General features: G+C 59.0%; 1 protein-coding gene across 1 annotated transcript; it reads right to left on the reverse strand.

Moving 5' to 3' along the window:
* Nucleotides 40-22762, reverse strand: HCN2 (hyperpolarization activated cyclic nucleotide gated potassium channel 2). The gene is given in 9 exon segments (XM_021084305.1): nucleotides 40-1401; nucleotides 2500-2664; nucleotides 2849-3089; nucleotides 6994-7140; nucleotides 8250-8468; nucleotides 9484-9645; nucleotides 10278-10701; nucleotides 22126-22408; nucleotides 22411-22762. Coding segments are annotated over 9 exon segments (2694 nt in total). The 3' UTR covers nucleotides 40-700.

Genomic DNA, 24535 nt, shown 5'->3' on the forward strand with positions numbered 1-24535 from the left:
GGGCAGGGACCCGGCGCTGAGCAATCAGAGGCGGGCAGGCTGGGCGCCAATGCTGTCGTTTATTGCGCGGAATGGGGGCGTGGGGGTTAGTGGGGCGTGGGGGGCGGGCGCTGCTGCCTCAGCTCGTCAGTACATTCATCACACTGGCGGACCCCCCCGCCCCCAGCCTCACCCCTACGCCCAGGCGCGGCCAGGACCGCCGGTCCTGGGTGTTGGAGAGAGCTGGGCGTGCCCGCTCCGGGGAGGTCACCACGGACGTGTGCGCACAGGGACCGGGCTGGTTATTGCGTGAGCGCGACGGGGGCAGCGGAAGCCGGCGGGCCAAGTATTGCACTTAAAAAACAACCCTCATCAGTGGGCCACCGCGGCGGGCCAGGCTCCACCACCATCTCTTGCTCTCTTGCCCAGTCCAGCCCTGTCCCCGCGTCACAGTTGGGGGAACTGAGGCACCGAGGTGAAGGGAGCCCTGACGCAAGGCCGCCAGGGGCAGGGGCCATGTGGGTGGGCGCAGGGCGATGGGGGGCTCAGCAGGGGCTTGGCGGGGTGGTCCCGCCCGCCCAGGCCGCCCGTCCGACTACAGCTACCTACATCTCTCTATGGCTTCTGGGGCGGGCGGCCTGGGCTGTGCGCAATGGCATGGCTTTGGTCTGGATGACGGCCCGCCCCGGCCCGCCCAGGCTCACGGGGCGGCGCGCGAGGGTCACAAGTTGGATGAGAGGCGTGAACGCGCAGAGTCCAGCGGATCGAGTCCGCCACTGGCAGCGCCCGGCGAGGGCGAGGCCGAGTCCCTGCGATCCGGGCTGGGCGCAGCGGCCCGGGTGGCAGGCGCGGGCCCTAGGCGCGGTGTGGAGCTGCTGGCCGGGCGCGCCGAGGCCGTGGGGCCGGGACCAGGTGCGCCGTGGGGCAGCGAGGGCTGCGAGGCGGACAGTGGGCGTGAGGCGCGGCTCAGGCGACGCGCGGGCAGCGCCGGTCCGGCGCGGGGCGCAGCGGGAGAGCCGGGTGCGCCGCCATAGGGCGAGGTCCGCGGCGCCCGGGGACTGGCGGGTGCGCCCGGGGGGCTGGCGGTGGGCGCGGGCCCAGGTGAGGGGGCAGCAGACACAGGCCCCGGGGGTGGGCGGCGCACAAGGCGTGGCGAGCCTAGCGCCAGGGGCCCCACCAGCGGGCGCGCCACCTGCGGGCAGAAGCTCATGGCCACAGCTTGCTGCAGCGTGGCGATGGCGGAGGTGACTTGCGGCGGTGGTGGTGGCGGGAAGAGGCCGACGCGCTGGCCCAGCTCGGCCTGCTGCACCATCTCGCGGTCGTACTTGACGATCTCCTGGATGATGGCGTTCTCCTGGTTGTTGAACACGCCCGAGTTGAGGTCGTGCTGTACCTTGTGCAGCAGGATCGAGTTCTTCTTGCCTGCGGAGGGGGCAAGGCACAGCGTCAGACACCTGCTCTGCACAGCCGGCAGGAATGGAGCCCCCCTCCTGCATGCACAGACACTGAGTATCTGCTGTGTACTGGAAGCTGACACAGCAGGCAGGCATCACATGCCTTTGCATGAAGAAGGCACAGAAAGAACCTGTGTGTCTGCTGTGTAGACAGAGCAGGGTTCAGACACTGTATAGAAAGCATGCCTTGTACCTACCTATGCCTGTGGTGTAGAACACCATACCCAGAACCCCTGACTGTACACAGCCGGCGGGCTGCATGCCTACCATAGACACAGCCAGGATGGGTTGAACATCTATATGGGGTAGGTACACCTGTGCACTTACTTGTCACAAATATATAAACACTGAGTGCTTGCTGTGTACTGGGAAGTCCCTTATAACAGCTCTCCTCACCCCACCCTGTCTTGCTTTTCCAGACACTCACTGTCTTCGTTCCCACAAACAGCACCAGGGGCTGCCTCTCCCTGACTCCTGCGTCTAGTCATCAGCAAGTCCTTGCAACCTTTGCTGACTCCCCCCTGCTTCTCCTGTACCCAAGGCCACCCGCCACACAGGCCAGGCCACGAGATCCCTCCTGCACACACCAAATCCTCCCCTGCGTACTGTCATCAGGGGCTCCATGTGGCCTCTGAGCACACCCCTCACACAACAGTCCACCAGCCCCCTGAGCCTGGTCCCTGCCTTCCTCTCCAGCTTCCCTGTCTCCCTGGGCTTCTGGCCTCTTCCCTACCTCAGGGCCTTTGCACATGCTGTGTCCACTCCTAGACCAGACCTTCCCTCATTCTTCTGTCTGGGTCTCTACTTGGAATCACGAGGAAGCTGCCCCCACCTCAGCCCCGGCCCCTCCCCAAGACAAGCCTCTTGAGGGAGCCCCTGTGCCTCAAGCCTTATGGTCCATGTCTACACCTCCTAGCATATGTGGGCGCTCAGATATTTGTTTAGTGGACAAAAGTTGTGCATAGCTAAAAACATCTTGCCCCGAGAGTCAGGTGGGCCACACCGCCACCCTTCTCAGCCTGACCGCCCCCAACAGCCACACAGGCCAATAGCTGGGCCCACTCACCAATGCGGTCCAGGCGGTCGATGGCCACGGTCTCAAAGGCCCGCCGCATCATGGGGTACTCCTCCAGTACCTCGTTGAAGTTGTCCACGCTCAATGAGTAGAGGCGGCAGTAGGTGTCAGCCCGCACGCTCGCCGTGCGCCGGCCCCGCGTCAGCAGGCAGATCTCTGCAGGGAGCCAGGGGCATGTCCTCACTGCCTGGCAACACCTGACTGCCCCGGGCCCTCCCTGCCAGTGGGTGTGTTGCCTAGCACCCTCTCTCCCCTCCGACCCGGACCTTCCTGACCTTCACCCTGTTCCCCACCTTGCTCTCCATCCCCAGGCAGGGCCAGTCCTGTGGCCATAGCTCACCCCCAAAGTAAGAGCCGTCGGACAGCTTCATCTCCTTGTTGCCCTTGGTGAGCACGCTGACCACCCCGTGCTGGATGAAGTACATCTTCTTGCCGATGGTGCCTTCACGGATGATGTAGTCACCTGGCTGGAAGACCTCGAACTTGAGCTTGGTCAGCATGGCCGTGACGAAGTTGGGGTCAGCGTTGGCAAACAGTGGCATCGAGGCCACCAGCTTCCGGCAGTTGAAGTTGACAATCTCCTGTAGTGGAGCAGGGTGGTATCAGGGCCTCCATCTCACCCTACCTTTGGGACCATTGCTCTCTCAGGCCCAGTCTGTGAAAGGAGTTTAACGCTGTAGCTTGAATGCCAGCTTTTTTTTTCTCTTGGTCATGCCCACAGCACGTGGAAGTTCCCAGGCCAGGGATCAAACCTGCCTCACAGCAGTGACACCAGATCCTTAACCTGCTGAGCCGCCAGGGAACTCCAAAGCCAGCATTTTAATAGGCAAATATTAGAGGTTTTGCCACCAAAGACAGAATCAAGGAAAGATGCCCAAGGATTTCCTACTGTTTAACCCTGTGTTGGCAGTGCTGACCAAAGCAGGTAGACAGGGAAAAGCAGAGATGTAAGAACTGGAAAGGAAGAAATAAAACTTATCTCTTTACTATGCCTATAAATAGGGCTACCTGAAAAATCCAGATGAGTCAATGGGAAACTATAACAATAAGGGAAGTTAGTCAAAATAGCAAGTGATTCAATTTAAAAATCGATGTGGAAACAAAGAGCCTGGAAATGAAACAGCAGTGGTAGAAGTTAAGATGACGCTTATCCTCGCAAAGAAGCTTTGGGGGGAAGGAAACGTTCTGTGCTTGATCTGGATGAGGTTACATGGGGCCTTCACCTTATGGAACATCCACCAAGAGTGCCCTCGTGACGTGGGCACTTTCTACAGGGTACATGTCCATAAAGAGGAAAGCTGACCTTAAAAGGAAAATCCATAGCTTTTGTACATCCAAAGAAAAGCCACCCAGAAGGTAAAACCGATGAGAAGAGCGCATCTCCACCCACGTAAAGAGCTAAGTAAGAGGCGCAGCATGAGTGGGACAGGATGTGTCCACGTTTACATGGAGAAACACTGAAAACCCTCCCGAAGGCACAGGAGAGCTGTGGATGGTGACCTTGGCGGCACGGCTCACCATCTTCAAGTGGAAACCGTGGCCCTGTTCAGGGGCACAGTCAACAGCTCCATGGAAATGCTGCCCTGCTTACTGCCTAACAATGAGCTCGTCAAGTTCTCTTGGAACAAACGAGCAGAAATAGCAGGAAACCCGTGACCAGGAGGAGCACGTAGGCGGGGCTTGCCCTCCAGGGCGTTAAAACCTCTGCAGTGCAAACTGCAGGTTTGGCATACAAGGGGCAGACAGGCCGATGGGACAGAAAAGTCCAGAAATAGACCCAAGCACACAGGAACCTCAGTTTAAGGTAATGGTGTCCCCCCACCCCACCAAGCCACAGGCAAAGCCAGACATTTCAGCCCCATAGCAGACAAGCCCGGATCCCGTCCTTGTACCACATTCCCCGATAAATCCCAAAGGCATTAGGAATCTGCACGTGAAAAATGAAACTCTTATGTGTTAGAAGAAACTGGCAAATTCCTTTAAAACCCAGGCGTGCACAGCATGTATTGTGCACCTGCTATGTACAGCAAGCAGGTATTGGGGCCAACTCTGTATAGCAAGTCTGTATTGCACACCTGCTGTATGCAGAGTATTGGGCACCTACTCTGTACAAGCAATGAGGTGTCGAGCACCAACTGTATACAGAGGGTAGACGTTGAACACCATACTGTCACTCTCCTCAGCAAGCACACACTGAACACCTACGTGTACATCAAGTATGTTACATGGAGCACCTGATGTACACAGCATAAAAATTCCACATGAGGAGAAAACACAATAAGCGAAGTTAAAAGACAAATGTCGGAGTTCCCACTGTGGCTCAATGGAAATGAAACTGACTATTCTCCATGAGGGTGCAGGTTTGATCCATGGCCTCGCTCAGTGGGTTAGTGTTGCTATGAGCTGTGGTGTAGGTCGCCGATGTGGCTCAGATCTGATGTGGCTGTGCTGTGGTGTAGACCAGCGGCTGCAGCAATGATTCAACCCCTAGCCCAGGAACTACCATATGCCAAAGCCAAAGCCAAAAAAAAAAAAAAAAAAAAGACAAATGGCCATTGGGATGGAAATTTACATCACCCAGAGTTAAAGTCCTCCCAGTAGAAAGGATTTCTAAAAACATTATGGTTACCAAAGTGGAAAGGGGATGGGGCCTTAACTTAAAATTTGGGATTAGGGAGTTCCCATTGTGGCTCAGCAGAAATGAATCTGACTACTATCCACAAGGACACAGGTTTCAATTCCTGGCCTCACTCAGTGGGTTAAGGATCCCGCGTTGCCATGAGCTGTGGTGTAGGTTGCAGACGCAGCTTGGATCTGGTGTGGCTGTGGCGTAGGCCACCAGCTAGAGCGCTGATTCGACCCCTAGCCTGGGAACTTCCATATGCCTTGAGTGCGGCCCTAAAAAGACACACACAAAAAAAAGATTTTGGGATTCACAGGTACAAACTACTATATATAAAATAGATAAAACAACAAGGTCCTACTGTAACACAGGGAACTATGCTCAGTATTATGTGATAAACTGTAACAATCATCTGATAAAGAAATGCATATATGGGGAGATCCCGTCATGGCGCAGCGGAAACAAATCCAACTAGGAACCATGAGGTTGCGGGTTCCATCCCTGGCCTCGCTCAGTGGGTTAAGGACCTGGCATTGCCGTGAGCTGTGGTGTAGTTCGCAGACACGGCTCAGATCTGGTGTTGCCGTGACTGTGGTGTAGGCTGGCGGCTACAGCTCCGATTAGACCTGTAGCCTGGGAACCTCCACATGCTGCAGGTGTGGCCCTAAAAAGACAAAAAGACAAAAAATCAAAAGGTATATATGCATAACTGAACACTGTGCTGTACACCAGAAACTAATACAACATTGTAAATCAACTATAGTTCAATCGAAAACTTCTAAGAAGACCAAAAATTCTATAGAAAAACAAGCAAAAGTTATGGACAGTTCACAGAAAGAGAAAAGCAAACCAACCAACCCCTGATCACAGGAAAAGCCGCTCAAGATAAATGCACCTGAGGGTTGCCCCTTCCACCTGGGCCACTGGGACCTATGCCCTTGGAGGGAATCTGGACCTGCCCTCGCCTGCCTGCAGTTCCGGGAAACCCAGGGCACTAACTGCCACCCTCAGAAGAAAGCCCAGTGGCCACTTCATCTTGGCATCTTTCCTCCCTCTCCTCAGCCTTGCCATGGCCGTGCCCTCTGCAGGCTCACACCCTGCCTTCCTCAGAGTCACCAACCCATCCCCTCCTCACCCCAGGTCCCTCCTGAAGTTTCTCCCTCCGGCCCTACCTCCTTGAGGACCCAGGGCAGGGCACACAGTGGGCGCCCAGTAACTGCTGTGGGTTGAATTGATACGCTGAAGTCCTAATCCTGGTACAGGTGAAGGGAACTTATTTGGAAAGAAGGTCTTCGCAGGCGTGGTTAATTAAGATGAGGTCATAGTGGCCCTTACTTCAGTGACTGATGTCCTTATAGAGGGGACACAAGAGTTGCAGGGAGGGACCACATGAAGACGAAGGCAGAGATCAGGGCAACACACCTACAAGCCAGAGGACAGCAAGGACCGCCGGGCCCCCAGAGGCTGGAAGGGGCAGGAGGGACCCTCCCTGGGGGCCTCTGGAGGGAGCATGGCCCTGCCACACCTGGATCTCAGACACTTGACCTGCAGAACTACTTCTCCGGGAATACAGCCTGTGGGAATTCATGACAGCAGCCCCGGGAAGCTCCCCCGACATCACCCCGGCTGCAGGCAGAGCCAGATGAACAGCAGCCGGTCATGGAGCTGCCCAGCCCTGAACAGACTAGCTCCAGCCTGCTGCCCCCGCCGTGGAGCAAGACCCCACCAGGCAGGGGTGTCTGACCCAGGCCCCTGGAGGAGGGGGCATCTGGGGAGGCAGAGGCCTGTGGGGGGCCCCCCCGGCAAGGGCCAATGTGGGCCCAAGTCTAGCTTAAGTCCTCACGCCACGGCTGGGTCCTCACCTCCCGCAGGGGCCCGTTGAGCTCGCCCAGGATGCTGTCCTCGTCGAACATCTTGCCCTGGTAGCGGTGCTCGTAGTAGTCGTGGATCTTCTGGCGGAAGTCGGCGGGCAGCTTGTGGAAGGACATGTACTGCTCCACCTGCTTGTACTGTAACCGGGCGGGGCGGGGCGGTCAGCAGCCAGCTCGGAGCCCCCGCCGCCCCTCGGGTTGGACAAGGACAAAACAGGGTGCCCGGTGAACTCTGAGTTCCAGATCAACGGCAACCATGCCCTGTCTGAGTCTATCCCGGGCAGGACTGGGGACATGCTTATGCCAAGAAAAATCATTCCTGCCCCTGAGGAATGGGTGGCAGCTTGACTCCAGGCCCCCACAGGGGCTGGACTGGCCCCTGTGCCAGAGGCACCCCACCCTGCCATGGCCCTGGCTCCCCTCCCCGATGATCTTTCCAGAAATCACCCACCCTTGAGCAGGGCAGGGGGTGTGGGCACCAGGTGGGGGTGCCAGGCCCTGCCATCCCCAGGATGGGGCCCCAGGGCTGCCCCTGCTCCCTTCCGCTCTGCCCCGCCCTGCCCGGCCACAGCTGCCCTGAGCTCAGTGGAACCCGTGACGGCAGGCGGGTGGCGGCACCAGCTCATGTTTGGGTGAGAAGCCTGTGGCTTCCGGACAGCAGGGCTGCCTGGCCCCGGGCCCAGCTGACCCGGTGACCTGATGTTGGCGCTGCTGGGGGCTGCAGCTGCCCCAGCAAGGCTGTCAGGCGGCAGTGTGGGCCAACAGGGCCGTGTCTGGGGGACCAGGCCACCCTTGGCCTTGAGGAAGGGAAACTGAAGCACAGCAAAGACCCCCGGCCCTAGGATAGCCCCACGGAGGTTCCCCAACCAAGGCCAAGCGCCAGGACCTCTTTGCTCCTCCAGAGGCCTCCCCCGTGTCCTCAGGTGACCCAAGGACTCTGCTCTGTCCCTCTTGAGACAGCCCAGAACTCCCCTCATGAGAGCTCCCTGATGCCCCAAGGACTGGCCCTGTCTTACTGGGACACTTCCTTGGCCTGAATCCCCCTCTTCCCCTCCTGCCTTGCCCCCTCCCAGCTCCAGGCATCCTTCCGCCCAAAGGGCCCTGAGCTTCCTCATGGACCTCCACTTCTTCTAGACACAACCACAGAGCACCCAGGATCCCCACGTCCCCCCCACCACTCCCCTCTGTCTCCTGTCCTCAGCAGGTCACGTGGAGCTGGGGGCTGGGAGCTGTCTCCCCCCTCAGACCTTCTCCTGGTACTGGCGCCGTGAAGAGTCCAGCGACTGGATGAGGGCGGTAGCATGGCCGATGAACATGGCATAGCAGGTGGCGCCCACGATCATGCTCAGCATCGTCAGCCAGATGTCTGTCATGCTCTCCGGTGCCTGCCGCCCGTACCCGATGCACAGCATGTGGCTCATGGCCTTGAAGAGTGCGAAGGAGTAGAGCTCGCTCCACGAGTGGTTCTGCAAGGCCACGGGTAGGTGGATAGGTGCGCAGGCCCCCAAGGAGCCCCTTGACCCCGAGGGCCCCACCTGCCATCCTCCCCAGGCATCTAGGTAGTGAGCTGCCTGTGTCCAGAGGTAATCAAGAGAAACTGAGACTCAGGTGGGTGACACACGTTGTCATGGCAATTCAGCAGCAGGGACAAGTCAGAAGCCACCTCTCCACTGCAGTCCTGGGGAAGCTGAAGCTCTGAGGGGCCAGAGTCTAGACATGGGGGGCTCAGGAATCCCCACCCCTTTGCAGCCTCTGATAACAGCGTCTATGAGGGCAAGAGAATGTAAAAGTCCCACCAGGGCTCCTGATTACAGGGGCAAGGGGAGTGGAAACATCAAGTAGGACCAGAAGGCCACCCCCGCCTGCCTCGCCCAGTCCTCAGTTGACCCAGCTCTGGGAGGGGGCAGTCTGCCCGATTCAGGAAACAGGACAGCATGCCTGGGTGTCCGGCCAGACAATAAGCTGCCTCAGCCGAGCAGCTGTGCCAGGCGCCGGGCCGGGCGCCGGCGGGTTTTTCCTCTGCTGCTCCCGCCCGTCAAAGCCCACCTGCTCAGTGCCCCACGTGCACCCCAGCAGGAGGAAGGCTCCCTGTGGCTCGAGCCCCAACTCCACCACCTCCCTGCACCATCAGCATCTCAGCCAGGAAGCAATAGGTGCTTCAGAGTCTCCAGTTTTTATTTCTCATGTCTCTTGATATCATTTTTCTAAGGGTTATGATCTAAAATGGTCTTTTAAATAAATTCTTGTAAATAAAAAAGTGGATTCAATGGGGAAAAAAACAGCAAGATGATGCAGTCCCTGGGGGACAAAAGCTGTCCTATCACCCTCTGACTGCCCAGGATCTCCACGGTCCTGGTCTCTGCAAGGATCGAAGTTGGACCAGAGGGTTTCAGCCGCTGAGCGCTGCCAGGGGGCGCGTTGGGCTGGAACCGGGATGCCTCTCTCCAGGTCCCCTTCTCCCCTGGGCGGGGCGGGGCTCACCACCATCCCGTTGATGGAGACCCAGCAGTTGCGCGGGAAGTCCTGCAGCATCGGCACCAGGAACTGCAGGCAGCCATCCCAGTGGCACAGGAGCAGCATCATGCTGATGAGGTTGCAGATGCGCATGACCGCGCTGGCCAGGTCATAGGTCATGTGGAAGATCTGGGGGGTGGGGTGGGGGTGATGCTTGAGCTGGTCACTGAAGACCCCGTGTGGGAGGGAGAAGCCTCTGCCCCGGCCCCTCACGCCCCAGGCCCTCACCCCCTCCCCTGCCCCCAGGGCGAAGGCCACTCCCCTTGAGCTCCGAAAGGGACCTTCGCCTCACCGCACCCCGGCCGTGGCCGAGTGTGACCCCACTCCCAGGAGGCCTGATGCCTTTCAAGATAACGAGGTGCCTAGACTAGGGCACGTGGCCCCCTACCCAGCTTGCCACCCCAGGCGCCCAAATCTATCTGCCTGGTGGGCAGCCCACAGCTCTCTCCCAGGGGGGACCACCGCCTCTTCCCACAACCCTGTCCTCAGCCTGGGCCCTGGTAGCCCCGCCTTTTTGTTCCTGGTGCCTTCGTTGTCCCCTCCTAAAGTCATGGCCTCGCACCTGCATCCTAGCCCCACCCATCACGACCCTGCCCCCCTCAAATCTTAAGCCCCGCTCCTGTAGCCTTGTCACAGCCTCACCCCCATGGCACCCTACACCCTCGCCCTTCGAGACCCCGGCCCTTCTTCCCAGCCCCGCCCCAGACCTTGAGACCCGTCATCCTAGCCCCGCCCCACCTGAGCCCAGGCTGCCAGCTCACCTCCTCCCACTGATGGATGTAGCGAATGAGGCGCGACAGGCGGAGCAGGCGCAGCAGGCTGAGGATCTTGGTGAAGCGCACGATGCGCAGGGCGCGTGCTGTCTTGTAGACCTCGGAGTCGATGCCCTTCTCCACAATGAGGAAGATGTAGTCCACGGGGATGGAGGACACAAAATCCACTACGAACCACGTGCGCAGGTACTTCTTCTTGATCTTCTCGGGATCCAGGATGATCTCCGTGTTGTCCTCAATCACGATGCCCGTGCGGAAGTTGAGCACCAGGTCCATGAGGAAGAATGTGTCTGAGACCACGTTGAACACAATCCATGGGGCCGTGGTCTCATCCTTGAAGAAGGTGATGCCCACGGGGATGATGATGAGGTTTCCCACCATGAAGAGCAGCATGGTGAAGTCCCAGTAGAACCTGGGGGTGAGGCAGCCCATCACACCTCTGCTGCTGCCCCACCTGCCTCCGGGAAGCCCTCCCTCCCTGCCCCCAGCCAGCAGCCTCTGCCTCTGGGTTCCCTTAGCCAGGGTCCCTCCCATGGTCCCAGCTCTGGCCTCTTCTCTTTGAAGAAGCAGGAGACCTGGAAGAGCCCAAGAGGTCGCTCAAAAATTGATTAACTGTTTCCCAGGATCAAAAAAGTCCCACATGCCTGGTACAAAGTTGGTGCCCCAAAAGCACCATGGCTGAGCAGGGAGTGGGGAGAAAAGCAGAGGAGCTGGAGCAGGGAGTGGGGGTCTGGAGCCAGGAGTGTTGGGGTGCTGGATGGTTGGGATTACAGGGGTAGAGCGGACATGCACAGCTTGATGCTGCTGTGCAGGACTCCAACCCCAGCTGGACTTCAGGGGCGGGCGGTGCCAGGAGGCTGAGAAGGGGCCCTGGAGACGGGGCAGAGGCAGGGGTGCCCGCCCAGCAGGGAGAAAGAAAGAGGCCAAGGCCTGGCAGAAAGAGTAGAGGGCACAATGGCAGGAGGAACTTGAGTGACAGGATTTGGCCGCACCTTGGATGTGTAAGGTGACAAATATGCCTGAAAAGTGATGACCGGTTGCTTCACCTCCCAAGTATGCTCAGGACCCATACAAGTTCCTGAAGTCAATCCCAAAATTCCACCTAGGAAATGCTCTCAGAAAGAGGCCCATCCATTTCAGGAATATCTACTGACGGCCAGGCATGGTACTCTGAGTAAGGTGTCTGCCCATAAGGACAGACAGAGGCAGCAGAGGTCCCATGGAGAGATGCCCAGCCCCGCACCAATTGAGAACCATGAGAATCAAAATCTCTGTGAAGGGGGAATTCCCTGGCAGCTCAGCAGGTTAAGGATCTGGTGCTGTCACTGCTGTGGCTCAGGTTCCATCCCTGGCCTGGCTACTTCCACAGGCCTCGGGCACGGCCAAAAAACAAGGAAAAACAAACAAAAACCACTCCAAGGGGAAAATGTTGGTTCCTCAAAAAGTTAGTTATCCCTGTCACCCAGCAATTCTGCTCCCAGGCACACACCCAAGGAACTGAAAGCAGAGGCTCAAATAGGTGCTTGTGCACCAGTGTCCACAGCAGTGCGATTCACTACACCCAGAAGGTGGAAACAACCCAAATGCCCACTGATAGATGAACACAGAAACACACCGCATCTTCCACACAGAGCATCACTCAGCCCTGAAAAGGAGAGAAGCCCCAACACTCGCTACTGCGCGGACGGACCTGAAGACCATGACGCTCAGTGAGAGAAGCAGACACAGAAGGACATACAGGGTGGGGTGCCATGGATGGGAAACGTCCAGAACAGGCACATCCACAGACAGAGAGATGGACTGGTGGTTGTAGGAGGCTGGGAGTTTCCATTTGTGTAGATGAAGTTCTGGAGAGGGATAAGGGTGGTGTTCGCACAATGTTGTGATTCTACTTCACGTCACTTGACTGTACGCTTTTTTTGGCTGAGCCCGAAGCACACACAATATCCCGGGCCAGGGATTGAACCCGCGCAACAGCAGTAACCTAAGCCACTGCAGCGACAATACCAGATGTTAAATCCACTGAGCCACAAGAGGACTTCTTGGCTGTACACTTTTAAATGGTTAAATGACAAACTTTTTATTATATGTAAGTTAACACATATATAAAGAGAAAACTTGGGCCTGGGGTCTCGGGGATGAGAAGGGCTCAGATCAGGGTCTGAGCCCACACTCCCTGTCAAGATTCAGACAAAGGAGGGCCTCAAGTTTTGTTTTTGTTTTTGTCTTTTTGCTATTTCTTGGGCCGCTCATGCGGCATATGGAGGTTCCCAGGCTAGAGGTCGAATTGGAGCTGTAGCCACCAGCCTACACCAGAGCCACAGCAATGCTGGATCTAAGCCGCGTCTGCAACCTACACCACAGCTCACGGCAATGCTGGATCGTTAACCCACTGAGCAAGGGCAGGGACCGAACCCGCAACCTCATGGTTCCTAGTCGGATTCATCAACCCACTGCGCCACGGCGGGAGCTCCAGGCCTCAAGTTTTTTTTTTTTTTTTTTGTCTTTTGTTGTTGTTGTTATTGTTGTTGTTGTTGTTGCTATTTCTTGGGCTGCTCCCGCGGCATATGGAGGTTCCCAGGCTAGGGGTCCAGTCGGAGCTGTAGCCACCGGCCTACGCCAGAGCCACAGCAACGCGGGATCCGAGCCGCGTCTGCAACCTACACCACAGCTCACGGCAACGCCGGATCGTTAACCCACTGAGCAAGGGCAGGGACCGAACCCGCAACCTCATGGTTCCTAGTCGGATTCGTTAACCACTGCGCCACGACGGGAACTCCCGGGCCTCAAGTTTTGAGCAGAGTCACTGATTTTGCCCTTCATGGTGCAAAGAGAGATACGGACCCCGAGGTGGGGTTTCCAGGCTCTCCCACAGACCGTCCTCTCCATCAAGGCTGGAGCTCCCATGCCCAGTGGGAGAAAGGTCCAGTATGTGGGGCAGGCTGATTTCTGGGACTCTCTGAGCCCACCACGCCCTGGGATCTGCCTGGGGGGAGAGGAGACGGAGGCTCCCTGGAGCTGGAGGGACTCCCCTAAATTAGTAGAAAGAAGCAGAAAGCCTTCAACCCTGGCGCAGGCTTGGCTGCAGTGAGCTCCCTGCTGCAGGGAAGGCCCTGCTCAGCTCGGTGCTGAGCTGCGCTGCGAGGGAGGAGCTGGAGCATCGCGCTTGCCGGGTGACCCGGGCCTTCCACTTCGGGGAACTGATCCCAAGGAAATTGTCCAAGAGGAAGAGAAAAAAATTAAAAAGTGATTTGTAACAAGATGTTCACAGCAGCTCAGTCTGCGAGAGCCAAAGGCTGGAACGGACCCAATGTCTTAAGACTGTGGTGACAGCAGCCAGACCTGGACTCCTGCCCACTGGCAGGTGTGACCTTGGGTGAGTCCCTCCAGCCTCTGGGAACCTCAGTGTCCTCTCCACCTGGGTGGGGCCTGGGAAGTGGCAGGCTCGGAGGGTCCCTGAGACCTGCCCGGCCCCACATGCTGGAGCTTTCTCCCAGGGGGTGTTGGGGGGCCGCAATGGGAGAGCCTGGAAAACCCACATGGGGGCGGGGGTGGAGACCCTGAGAGCTGAAAGGGTGGGCATGACCTGGGGTGAGTGTTTAGGGCAAAAACAAATGACTGCTCACAATTCAAGGCCTTCTGCATGAAGCGGGACAAGGTGGGGACTCAGACCTCCGATTGGGGGCATCTGCTCATCCGCGAGACCCCAGGTTCCTACCTGCAGCTGCCTCACTCCCATCTCCACCCACAGAGCATCCAGACCAGAGCTCCTAACCCACCCCCACCCAAAGTGGGGACTCAGGCCCTGGGACAAAGCAAGCAGGAAAGAGTAACTGCAGGGGAGGAGAAACCACCAGAAGCCCAGACTTCAAGGCAGGGAGTTGGAAACTATCTAAACTGGGGAGTCTAGAAACCACAGGGGGAGTGTTTAGAAACATTCTAGGAATTCCCGTTGTGGTGCAGCAGAAATGAATCCAACTAGGATCCGTGAGGATTCAGGTTCGATCCCTGGCCTTGCTCAGTGGGTCGGGGATCCGTTGTTGCCATGAGCTGCATGCGGTGTGGGTCGCAGATGAGGCTCGGATCGGGTGTTGCTGTGGCTGTGGTGTAAGCTGGCAGCTGTGGCTCCATTTGACCCCTGGCCTCGGAACCTCCATATGTTGCAGGTGCGGCCCTAAAAAGCTAAAAAAAGGGGGGGGACCACTCTAAACTGGGGGGGGGGGTTAAAACCACCGGGGTGGAAGAGAAACAATCTAGATAGCCACCACAAGGGCCTCCTCCTTTGCAGATCACCTTCCACAGACATCCTCTCCTTTGCTCTTGGTGGGAGGACATCTCCCCACTGACAGACCAGAGAGGTGGCCCAGCCAGGGACTTGGGGTAGAGACCTGAGAGCCAGGCCTGCCGCCACAGGCCTGTCCTGTCTGCCACCCATGCTGGCCCAGTCCCATGCATGGTGTGGCCTGTCTCCCCAGGCCAGGTGGCGTCCCCTTGGCTAAGGACCTCAGAGCAGAGGGCAGGGCAGTGGACAGGGGCTGGGTAGACCTACCTGCTCCAACCAGAATGCCCCAAACCAGCCGAGGGCCTCAACCCTCGGTCAAGTCTGGTCCTCCTGGATGCGGACAGGAGGAGGGGAAGCTGAGGCCTGGGGCTGAGGGTCCCCGCCTTTCCTGGCCTTGCCCTCCCCATTGGGCTGTGCAGCCTGGGGCTAATTGCTTCCCTTCTCTGAGCCACATCTGCCTAATCCTAGCATCCTGTGCCACATCATGCTGCCCCAGAGACCCTGGAATGTCATCAGGGCCAGCAGGGACCTTGTGCACAGTCAGCCCTCAGCTACCCAGGGCCTTTAGCAATGGTTTAAATGTCCTCAGACCCCTCGTCCCCTGTAAAGCCCAGCTCTGGCCTATGTCCTCAGACCATTCATCCTTGAGGCTGGGGCTCCTGCGGGCTCAGTGGCCAGGACCCCAGCTGCCAGGCCAGGCTTCTCAGCGCACCTGCTCACACCCACACAGGCAGAGCTCAGCACCGCCACCCTGTGAGCTCAGGCTCTGCTCTGGCAGCTGCCCAGCTGCTCTTTCTGTGCAGGGGGAGAAACCAAAGCTGGAAAGTATGAAAAGACAGGACCCAAGTGGCCAGGCCGCTGGGCCAGAGCTGGGGACTGTGATGTCACCCTCCTGCCTCCTGCACTCAGGCCCCTCCCGTCAAAGTTCCCAAAGCTGAAGAGCAGCCCCGTTCTTCCAGAACTGGGCAGGGCAAGGCCAGGAGAGACTGTGGTGGACGTCTCTGCCCCCGCCTGGGCTGGGATGACCTGGGAGCTTGAAGCCAGTGGCTCCCTCCCTTCAGGGTCAGAGAACTAGGAACCAGGTGGGAAGCAGTCCAGGAATTACAGAGTGGATAGAGCAAATCCCAGAGGATTAGGGCCGGAGGTTGGAGATTAAGGACAAGCAAGGGATGGAGGCTTAGGGCTTGAGCCCAGGGTTGGGAGTCACAGATCCCAGCAGGTGTCAGGGATCAGGAAATGGAGACTCCCACGTGGGGGGTGGGGGTGGGGTGGCAGGGATGGCAGTTTCCCCAGACTGTGGGGCCGACTGTGTGCCAGGCCTTGGGGACCCCATGGTGGCCAGACAGATCCAGCCCTCCCAAGGGCCCCCAGCCTGGGTGGGGAGACGGGTGTTCCACATAATGAATAGCATTCTTCAGAGGCGCTGCTTTAGCTAGAGTGGGGTGGGAGGGCTTCTTGGAGGAAGTGGCACATGAGCAGATGAAGGAGAAGGGCTACTGAGGGGGGGCACTGTACCCAGAGCCGAGGGAACAGCAAATGCAAAAGTCCCATGGCTGCATGGAGTTTGCCCTTTCCGGCAGCTGGAAGGGCTCAGGCTAAAGCAGGGGAGTGGAGGGAGGGGAGAAGGGAGGCAGGGGGTGGGAGCTGGGTTCTTCAGGGCCATGGGGCCCTGACCATGGCAGATTTTTTTTTTTTTTTTTTTGGTCTTTTATAGGGCCACACCCCCCACGGCATATGGAGGTTCCCAGGCTAGGGGGTTTAATTGGAGCTATAGCCACTGGCCTACGCCAGAGCAACACCAGATCTGAGCTGAGTCTGCGACCTATACCAGAGCTCTCAGCAGCACCAGATCCTTAACCCACTGGGCAAGGCCAGGGATCAAACCCTCAACCTCATGGTTCCTAGTCAGATTTGTTAACCACTCAGCCATGACGAGAACTCCCATGGAAGCTTTTTTTTTTTTTTTTTGGTCTTTTTACCATTTCTTGGGTCGCTCCCACAGTATATGTATGGAGGTTCCCAGGCTAGGGGTCTAATCAGAGCTGTAGTCGCAGGCCTACACCTGAACCACAGCAACCTCTACCACAGCTCACGGCAATGCCAGATCCTTAACCCACTGAGCAAGGCCAGGGATCGAACCTGCAACCTCATGGTTCCTAGTCAGATTCGTTAACCACTGTGCCCATGGCAGCTTTTAAAGCGAGAAGGACAAACCATGTCTCTGAGACTCCCCTGCTGGCAGCTGGAAGGCCAAAAAAGGGGTAGAGGTGGCGTCCAGGCAGGAGATGGGGTGGCCTGTGCTGCTGGCATTTGGGGTGGGCTTGCTGTTGGGGGAAGTGAGGTAGAGTCTGTCTTGAGCAAGTGGGCAGCTGAGCAAAGTCCGCCCAACTCCCAAGTCATGCCCAGGCCCTGGGATGTTGAAAGAGGAGATGTGGGGATGTGAAGTTTTTAAAGCAGGGAATTTAGGGGCCAGAAATGCCAAATTCTGGCAGGAAGCCCCTGGGCTGTGGGGGCTCGGCCTCCTTGGGCCCCCGGCCCCTTACAGGGACCCTGGAGCTCCCTTTCTCCCAGCCCAGAGGGGCCTGGGCCTCGGCCTCAACCCTCCCATCTGGGAAGTAGGTTTGTTTGCTGTCCCCCAGTGCTGAGAGCCTGCATGCTGGATGCGGAATCAGGGAAATTCGCCCTGGTCCCTTGGGTGCCCCCAGTCCCAGTAATTCGGGGTTTATTCACATGAGCTCGTGTGTCTTGATCTCCCACTGACCCTGGGCCATCCGGGGTGGGGAAAGGCCTCCAGCCCTGACAGGATCTTCAGGCCAGCCCCTGCACCCAGTCCCTCAGGGACCCCAGTCAAGGTGACACAGACACAGGTCACCGTCCACGGGTCCTGGCTTCGCCTAAGCTCCTCTGAGGGCCAGGAACAAGACCCACTTATCTTTCCCCCTCACACCAGGCCCCCCAGCAGTAGATCATTTACGAACATTGAAATGAAATTCACCGGCATCAGGAGAGATTCAAGTCAGACTTCAGAGGCAATCACTTACAAAGGAAAGGCAGCAGGAAGCCATGTGCCCACACTCCCTAGGGAGGTAAGGCCTCTGCCCCAGACCTGCCTCCACTTGGCCAGGGCTGCCTCGGCCCCCAAGGGACCACCATCCAAGGAGGTGGAGGAAAGTGGTGGAAAAAGCAGACAGTGCAGGATGGAGGTTGGGAGTCGCAGCCAGGCAGCTGGGCCCTGCCTGGGCCATCTCGTCCTGGGACGCCCCACGCCCGCCCACCACCACTGTCTGCTCGGAGCTCTCCTACTTCATGCATCTCAGATGTTTCCATGTTGGAGCCCATCTGCCTGGCTTCCATAATGGAGAGTGGTCAGGTGTCGGGGACAGGACCTAACTGTATTTATTTCTCATCTGTTTTGCGGGGAGAGGCAGGGGACCCTGCCAGGGCCCCATGAACTGGGAGAGGCGAGGCCAGGCAGTGACTTTCTACCCAGGCCCCCACCCTGCTTTGCCCTGTGGGGGTCTTCTCGATTGTTCTGACTCAGGTGTGGACCTCAGGGTGCAAAGAAGGAAAATCAGCCCTCCTGAGCCTGGATACTTCCCGCTGTCCCTCAAACTTGCTCCTTCCCCTCCATGCCCCACCCCCATGGAAGCTCCTGGAACGTCTGTGTCCAGGCACCAGCTCTAGTTACTCATGCCTTAAAAAAGTTTGGAGCTGATCCAAAGCCACTCTTGACTTGACTAGCCTCAACTGGCACTCATGGGTGCTCCTCTGCGGGTTCCCAAATTCCTCCTGGGCAGGTGCCGCGCACCAGGCCCCAGATACCAGGCAGGGGCCAGAGAGGCAAGTCAGCAAAGCAAGCAGAAAAAGCCGCTTCCAAGTACTCCAGAGGTGTGGACACGAAACAGATGGAGAGGAGTGGGGTAAACGTGCCAAAGGGGTGTCGGGGGGCTGTGTAAGCCAGGGGATGAAGGAGCAGAACTGGGGTGAAGGCATTCTTCGGGGGCGGCACTGCAAAGGCACCCTGGGAAGGGGGGGTGAGATGCAAGCCAGCAAAGCAGAGAAGGTCAGACACTCCTCCCCCAAGGTGCCACCTCTCAATGGGAGAACCTGAGGCAGGGAAGCCTGCACAGCACTCCAGCCCAGGCACAGCAGGGAACTCGCTGCACACTGCCCCCAGCACCCCCTCCACAGCCTGGCTGGACGTCTGCTCCTGCCCCGGGCCTTGGCCCAGGCTGTTCCCTGGGCCCCATCACTGCCCTCCACAGCCCCCTGTCCACCATCCAGAGTCAAGAGCCTCCCGTTCCAGGCCTCTGCAAATGCCTCTCCTCCCTGGAAGCTCGTGTGGCTGCACAAAGCGGCGCAGCCAGGGCTGTTCCGGTCCGCCACACAGTAACTGTCCCATTCTCCGTGCCGGGCGGGTGCCGGGCCAATTTGAACAAAGTTGTAGCTCAAAGAATTGGAGACACTGCAGCCGAGGGCAGGGACCTAGAGGCTGGGGTGGGAGCCTGAGTCTCCCTGTATGCCTGCCCTTTTCTTTCGTTCTTTCTTTTTTCTTTTTAGGACTGCACCTGCGGCATATGGAGGTTCCCAGGCTAGGGATCGAATCAGAGCTACAGCTGCCAGCTTACACCAGAGCAACAGCACGCCGGGATCCAAGCCACGTCTGTGACCTACACCACAGTTCATGGCGACGCTGGATCCCTGACCCACTGAGCGAGGCCAGAGATTGAACTTGCAACCTCATGGATACTAGTTGGATTTGTTTCCGCTGAGCCACAACGGGAATGCCCCCTTTCCCTTTTAAATCTTGTCCAGGGCTCAAAACAGGCACCAGTGGGAGAGTCTCTCCACAATCATGTCATGAGGAAAACAGGAGGCCAGTGTGGACACGCAGACATGGGAAGGGCCCCCCCACTGCTCCACCAATGGATTTTAAAATGAACGCACACATAAACGCAGAGAAGACCCAGGGCCACCCACTTCTCTAGAATAACCCCCAGAATGCTGTTTCCTCCTATTCATTTCTTCTTGGCCTGGCAGTCAAAAGTGTGGACTGGGGGCCAACCTGCCCAGGTATAAATCCCCGCTTTGGCTGGGAAGAGCTGTGTGGCTTTGGAAAAGTGTCTTTACCTCTCTGTGCTCCCCCCTTCCTCATGTGTAAGTTCGGGTAGCTGCAGCACCCACCACCTAGCTGGTGTGAGGACCGGATCAATATCCTTAAGGTGCTCTGAAAGCCACAACGTCTGGCCCAGGAGGGGCTCCTGCTCTGGTCATGTGCATGGGGGTCTGTCTCCGTATTGACTCAGAGGAGTTTATTTATTTATTTATTTATTTTTATTTTTTGTCTTTTGAGGGCCATACCCATTGCACATGGAGGTTCCCAGGCTAGGGGTCTAATCAGAGCTGTAGGCGCCAGCCTATGCCAGAGCCACAGCAATGCCAGATCCAAGCTGCATCTGCAACCTACACCATAGCTCACAGCAACACCAGATCCTTAACCCACTGAGCGAGGCCCAGGATGGAACCCGAAACCTCATGGTTCCTAGTCGGATTCGCTTCCACTGTGCCAAGACAGAAACTCCTCAGAGGGCTTTAGAAGGGGTCCCATAACATGGGGGAGGGGTTTTAGAGGCACTGCAGCACCCCATCTTGGCAGAAGCTTAAGTTTTTTACTTGGACTCGCTCACTTAGTTCCAACTACAGGCCACACCCCCAACCTCACTGCTCACCTCCAGTTTACAATGTGTCTGCCTGAGGACCCACAGGTGACCGTGCTGGATGGATGGGCACAAGGTTAGGGACACCCGACTCCTCTCTCAGTACCCCCCCAACCCCTTCTGCATACAAGAGGAAGCCCAGGGCCACCCCCAGTCCCAGGGATGCCACAGGCAGACATGCTGGAGGGGTCGGAGAATGGCTCCTTTTTGCTGCCACCTCCCCCTGCCCACATGCCCCATGTCCCTTTTCAGCCAGCTGGTGTTAGCCCCCAGGCACAGTGGGGCCAGGCAGATGAGGGAGCCCTGGAACTCGAATCCATTATCCATTTCATGGATGGGAACCATCTCCATGTGGGTCCAGACCACGCAGAGGGATCCCATCCGGGCCCCAAAACCCAAGCCACTAGTCAAGGCTGCATTCAGCTCCCAGGAGGGTCTGGGTGAGGACCTGGAATCCTGGACTTTCTTCCAGCCTCAGTCCCTGACCTGTGTGCCCCTGGGTCTTTTCTTCAGGTGTCAAGCACAGGGGCTGTGGAAGGGCCAGGGAAAGTGAGAGGCCCATAGCCCCCCTTTCCTAGCTCTGGGGATTCAGGAGCAAATAGAGACTCCAGACTTCTGGGCTCAGGCAGAGGGCAGAAGAGATCTGGAGCTCCTGAGGATCCAGAGACCTCCAGGCTGCTGTCTGTGGTGCTGAAACTGTGTCTGCCCTGAGAGCCATGGTCCAGGGCCGCCACATAAACCCTCTGCACCCCAACTCACACACCCCACTCACAGACACATCACCTCACACACACACCATACACACACATCACACCCACTGCCCACCAATGCACACACACACACACCCCTCATCTCTCCCCAGCGCACACTGGGGGGATCCACCATGGAAACACACCCCCCCAGATCCCTTGGCCCATGCCCCCAGGCCCCCCGCCCTCCTCAGTCACATCCTCGTGATCACACACACTGTCTGCAGTGATATGCACTGTTCACACTCGCAGGCCACATAGCACACGCCCGGGAACAGAGCTGCAAACATACACTGTTGACCTGGCTCTGGGCTTTTCCACATATCAACCGGCTTAATCCACATCAACATCTATACAACCACCGACACCTGGGCACACCACAAATACGGCGTGATCTTCCGCAAGGCCTTGCCCTGAGACTTTGCACGCATCAACCAGCTTAAACCACATCAACCACTGACACCTGGACACACTACCCGGCTGATACGGCAGATGCGGCTCAAGGAAGACAGCCTGGAGACACCAGCACACTCAGCGCCCCCTCCTCGCAGGATACCCAGGCCCAGCGACCCAGGACGCGCCTCCTTGCGGCGTGGGGCGCAGGTGGAGACCGTGGGACCCGCCGTGTCTGCTTAACCCTTTCTCCGCCAGCCTCTCCAGGGCGCGTCCTTCCCAGGCGCCCTTCCTTCCTCCCTCCTTGCTTCCGCTCTGCCGCCTCCCCCGCGCCCACGTTCCCCTCTATTTGTCCTCTCCGCCCCTGAGCGCTCAGACCCTTGTCCCGCAGCGCTTGACGTGAGCCCACCCCAAAGGGCGGGGAATGTCAGGATGCGTGGGAGGGGGCGCGCCGGGGTCCCCAAGGGAGCCTGCGTGCGCCCCCCAGTGCCCCTCCAAGGGCGGAGTCTCGCGCCCCCAGGTCATTTCGGGGCGGGTCCGGACGCGCCCGAGGTCACTGAGGGGCCCCGAGGTCACCCACGGGGCGCGCCGCCCCGCCCTCCCTGAAGCGCTCCAAGGACAGCCCCCGCACGCGTCCGTTCGCTGTGCCCCTCCGCGCGGGCCAGCCCGCCCTCCGAGTGGGTGGGTGACTGTACCTGAAGTCGCTGTACGGGTGGATGATCCAGGCCCCCGCTGACTTGACGCGCTCCTGCTCCCGCTCCACGGCCTTCTGGCTGCCGAACATCCGCAGCGAGAACTTGTTGACGCCCGGCTGAAGGAGCGCGCCGAACTGGCGCTGCATGAAGCTGGCCTGACTGCCGCGCGGCTCCCCAGCCGGGCCCGCCTCCTCGCTGCCCGCCTCGTCCGCCGGCCCCGGCCCCGGGCCCGGAGCGGGCCCTGAGGCCGCTCCGCGGCACGAAAACGACACCTTGGGCCCCGCGCCGGGCCCTCGGGCCCCGCGGGGCTGCACTGCGGCTCGCCGCGCCCGCACTCGCCATTCGGGCTGCCCTTGGCCGTGCTCGCCGCGCCCGGGGTGCCCGGGCGGCCGCACGAGCTGTCGCGGCTGCGGAGCCGGGCCCGCGGGCCGCCCTCGTCCGCCGCCTCCGGGGGAGCCGCCTCTGTCCGGGGCGCCTGCGGAGGGGGCGCTGGGCTGGGGCCCGGAGGGGGCGCGGGCGGTGGCGGCGGCGGCGGCTGCTGCTGGGGGGGCGCGGGCGGCGGCGGCGGCGGCGGCCCCGGCGCGGGGGTCGCGCCCGGGCTCTCCCCGGGCCGCCCGCCGCCCCCGCGCGCGTCCATGGCGAGGCGGCGCCGGGCAGTGCGGAGCGGAGCCGCCGCCGCCGCCGCCGGCCCGAGCCCGAGGGGGGGGGGAGGCGGGGGTAGGGCGGGGCAGAACCGCGGGGGGCGGAGCTGCGGCTGCGGGGGAGGGGCGGGGGCGGGAGCCCCGCCTCTGCCCGCGCCCACACCGGGCGCGCCCCGCCCAGGTCCCGCGCCGGGGAAACTGAGGCCTCTGGGTCGGGGACGGCCCAAGGTCGCGCAGCTTGAGGCCTTGTAGACCCGATTAAGCCTAGTTCCAGAAGGGGAAACTGAGGCCCGCGAAGGGGAAGGACGCGCCCAAGGTCACCGAGCCCAGCTGCGGGCCCGGGGCCTCTGCGGGCAACCTTGGCAAGGAGCCTTCTGGCGCTTGCGTTCGCCTCTGTCCAGAGGCATAGCGGGGCGGTGACCACTGACACTGGGGCCCAGGAAGTGGGGCCCCTCCTGTGCCAGCCTCCAGCCTTTCTGGAGATTTGAGAATTACCATAATAAAAGGCCACTGGAGCCCAGGTTTTGTCACTTGAGCCCTTGGACAAAGACCCTTGGGGAGGTGACCTGTGGGGAGGGGTTAGGTGGGATCAAGACTAGGAGTCTCCAGACCCACAGTGGTCCCCTTCCTTCCAGCTGCTACATTTGAGGAAACTGAGGTTGAATTGGGCAAGAAGAAGAGCCACCCAAGGGTGCTGTTCACCACCCTCAAACAGTGTCCTAAAGCACAGTGGAGGGTGGGTCTCCCACAAGGCTAGTGGCATTTATTTATTTATTTAGGCTTTTTTTGCCACATTCATGGCATATGGAAGTTCCTGGCAAGTTCCAAGGATTGAATTCGAGCTGCAGCTGTGAAGTACGCTGCAGCTGCGGCAACACCAGATCCTTAACTCACTGCACCTGGCTGGGAATCCAACCGGTGCCTCCACAGTGACAAACCCCATCTTGTCAACCCACAGCGGGAACTCCCAAATGCATTTCATATCTAACACATTTTTTTTTTCTCTTCTTTTTCAGCCGCACCCACGGCATATGAAAGTCCCCAGGCCAGGGGTCTAATGTGAGCTGGAGCTGCTGGTGGCCTTTAAAGTGGGGAAATGCCTGAGGTCACGAGGATCCACCCCTTCCCACAGGATACCCACAAGTGAGCTGCACGGGGCTGCCCCATTTCTCCACCCCTTGGGACCAAACCACAGCCAGCTCTCCCTGCCTGCCCAACCCCAGGCCCCAGCAAGCACCGGGGGCTCTGCTTCTGGGGTTGGAGCCAGGTTGGGGAGTGATTCCTAGTATTAGGTGACATGGGGCACATGCCCAGGACTCTTCTTGGCCTCTGGTCCCCACCCCAGCTCAACCATTGTGTGAGGGGAGATGCCATGCGAGGAGGATGGTAGAGGAACAGAGACCTGACTGAAGGAGAGACAGGAGTGAAGACAAGAAGGGCCTGAAGACATGGGGGAGGAGCAAAGGAACATCCCAGCCTCCAGGGACCCTCCAGCCTTCTTAGCACCTTCAGGCTTGACATCACATTGGGTGCCACTACTGCCAAGGATGTCATGACCTGTCCTGCACACAGTAGGTACTCAACAGTGATTGAGGGAAGGACACATTTGGTAGGCAGAGCTGTGGCATCTCGTGTCCCTGTCCAGACTGTCCTGAGATGTGGGGGTGCTCCCAGTGGCCACACCTCTGCTGTGCCCTTGGCGAGACCCTCTGAACAGCCAGGGCCACTATCTGTCCCAAGGCTGCAGGAGAGGCCGGGCAGGCAGCAGA

Source organism: Sus scrofa, chromosome 2 (genome assembly GCF_000003025.6).
Source record: "Sus scrofa isolate TJ Tabasco breed Duroc chromosome 2, Sscrofa11.1, whole genome shotgun sequence".
Lineage (NCBI taxonomy): Eukaryota > Metazoa > Chordata > Mammalia > Artiodactyla > Suidae > Sus > Sus scrofa.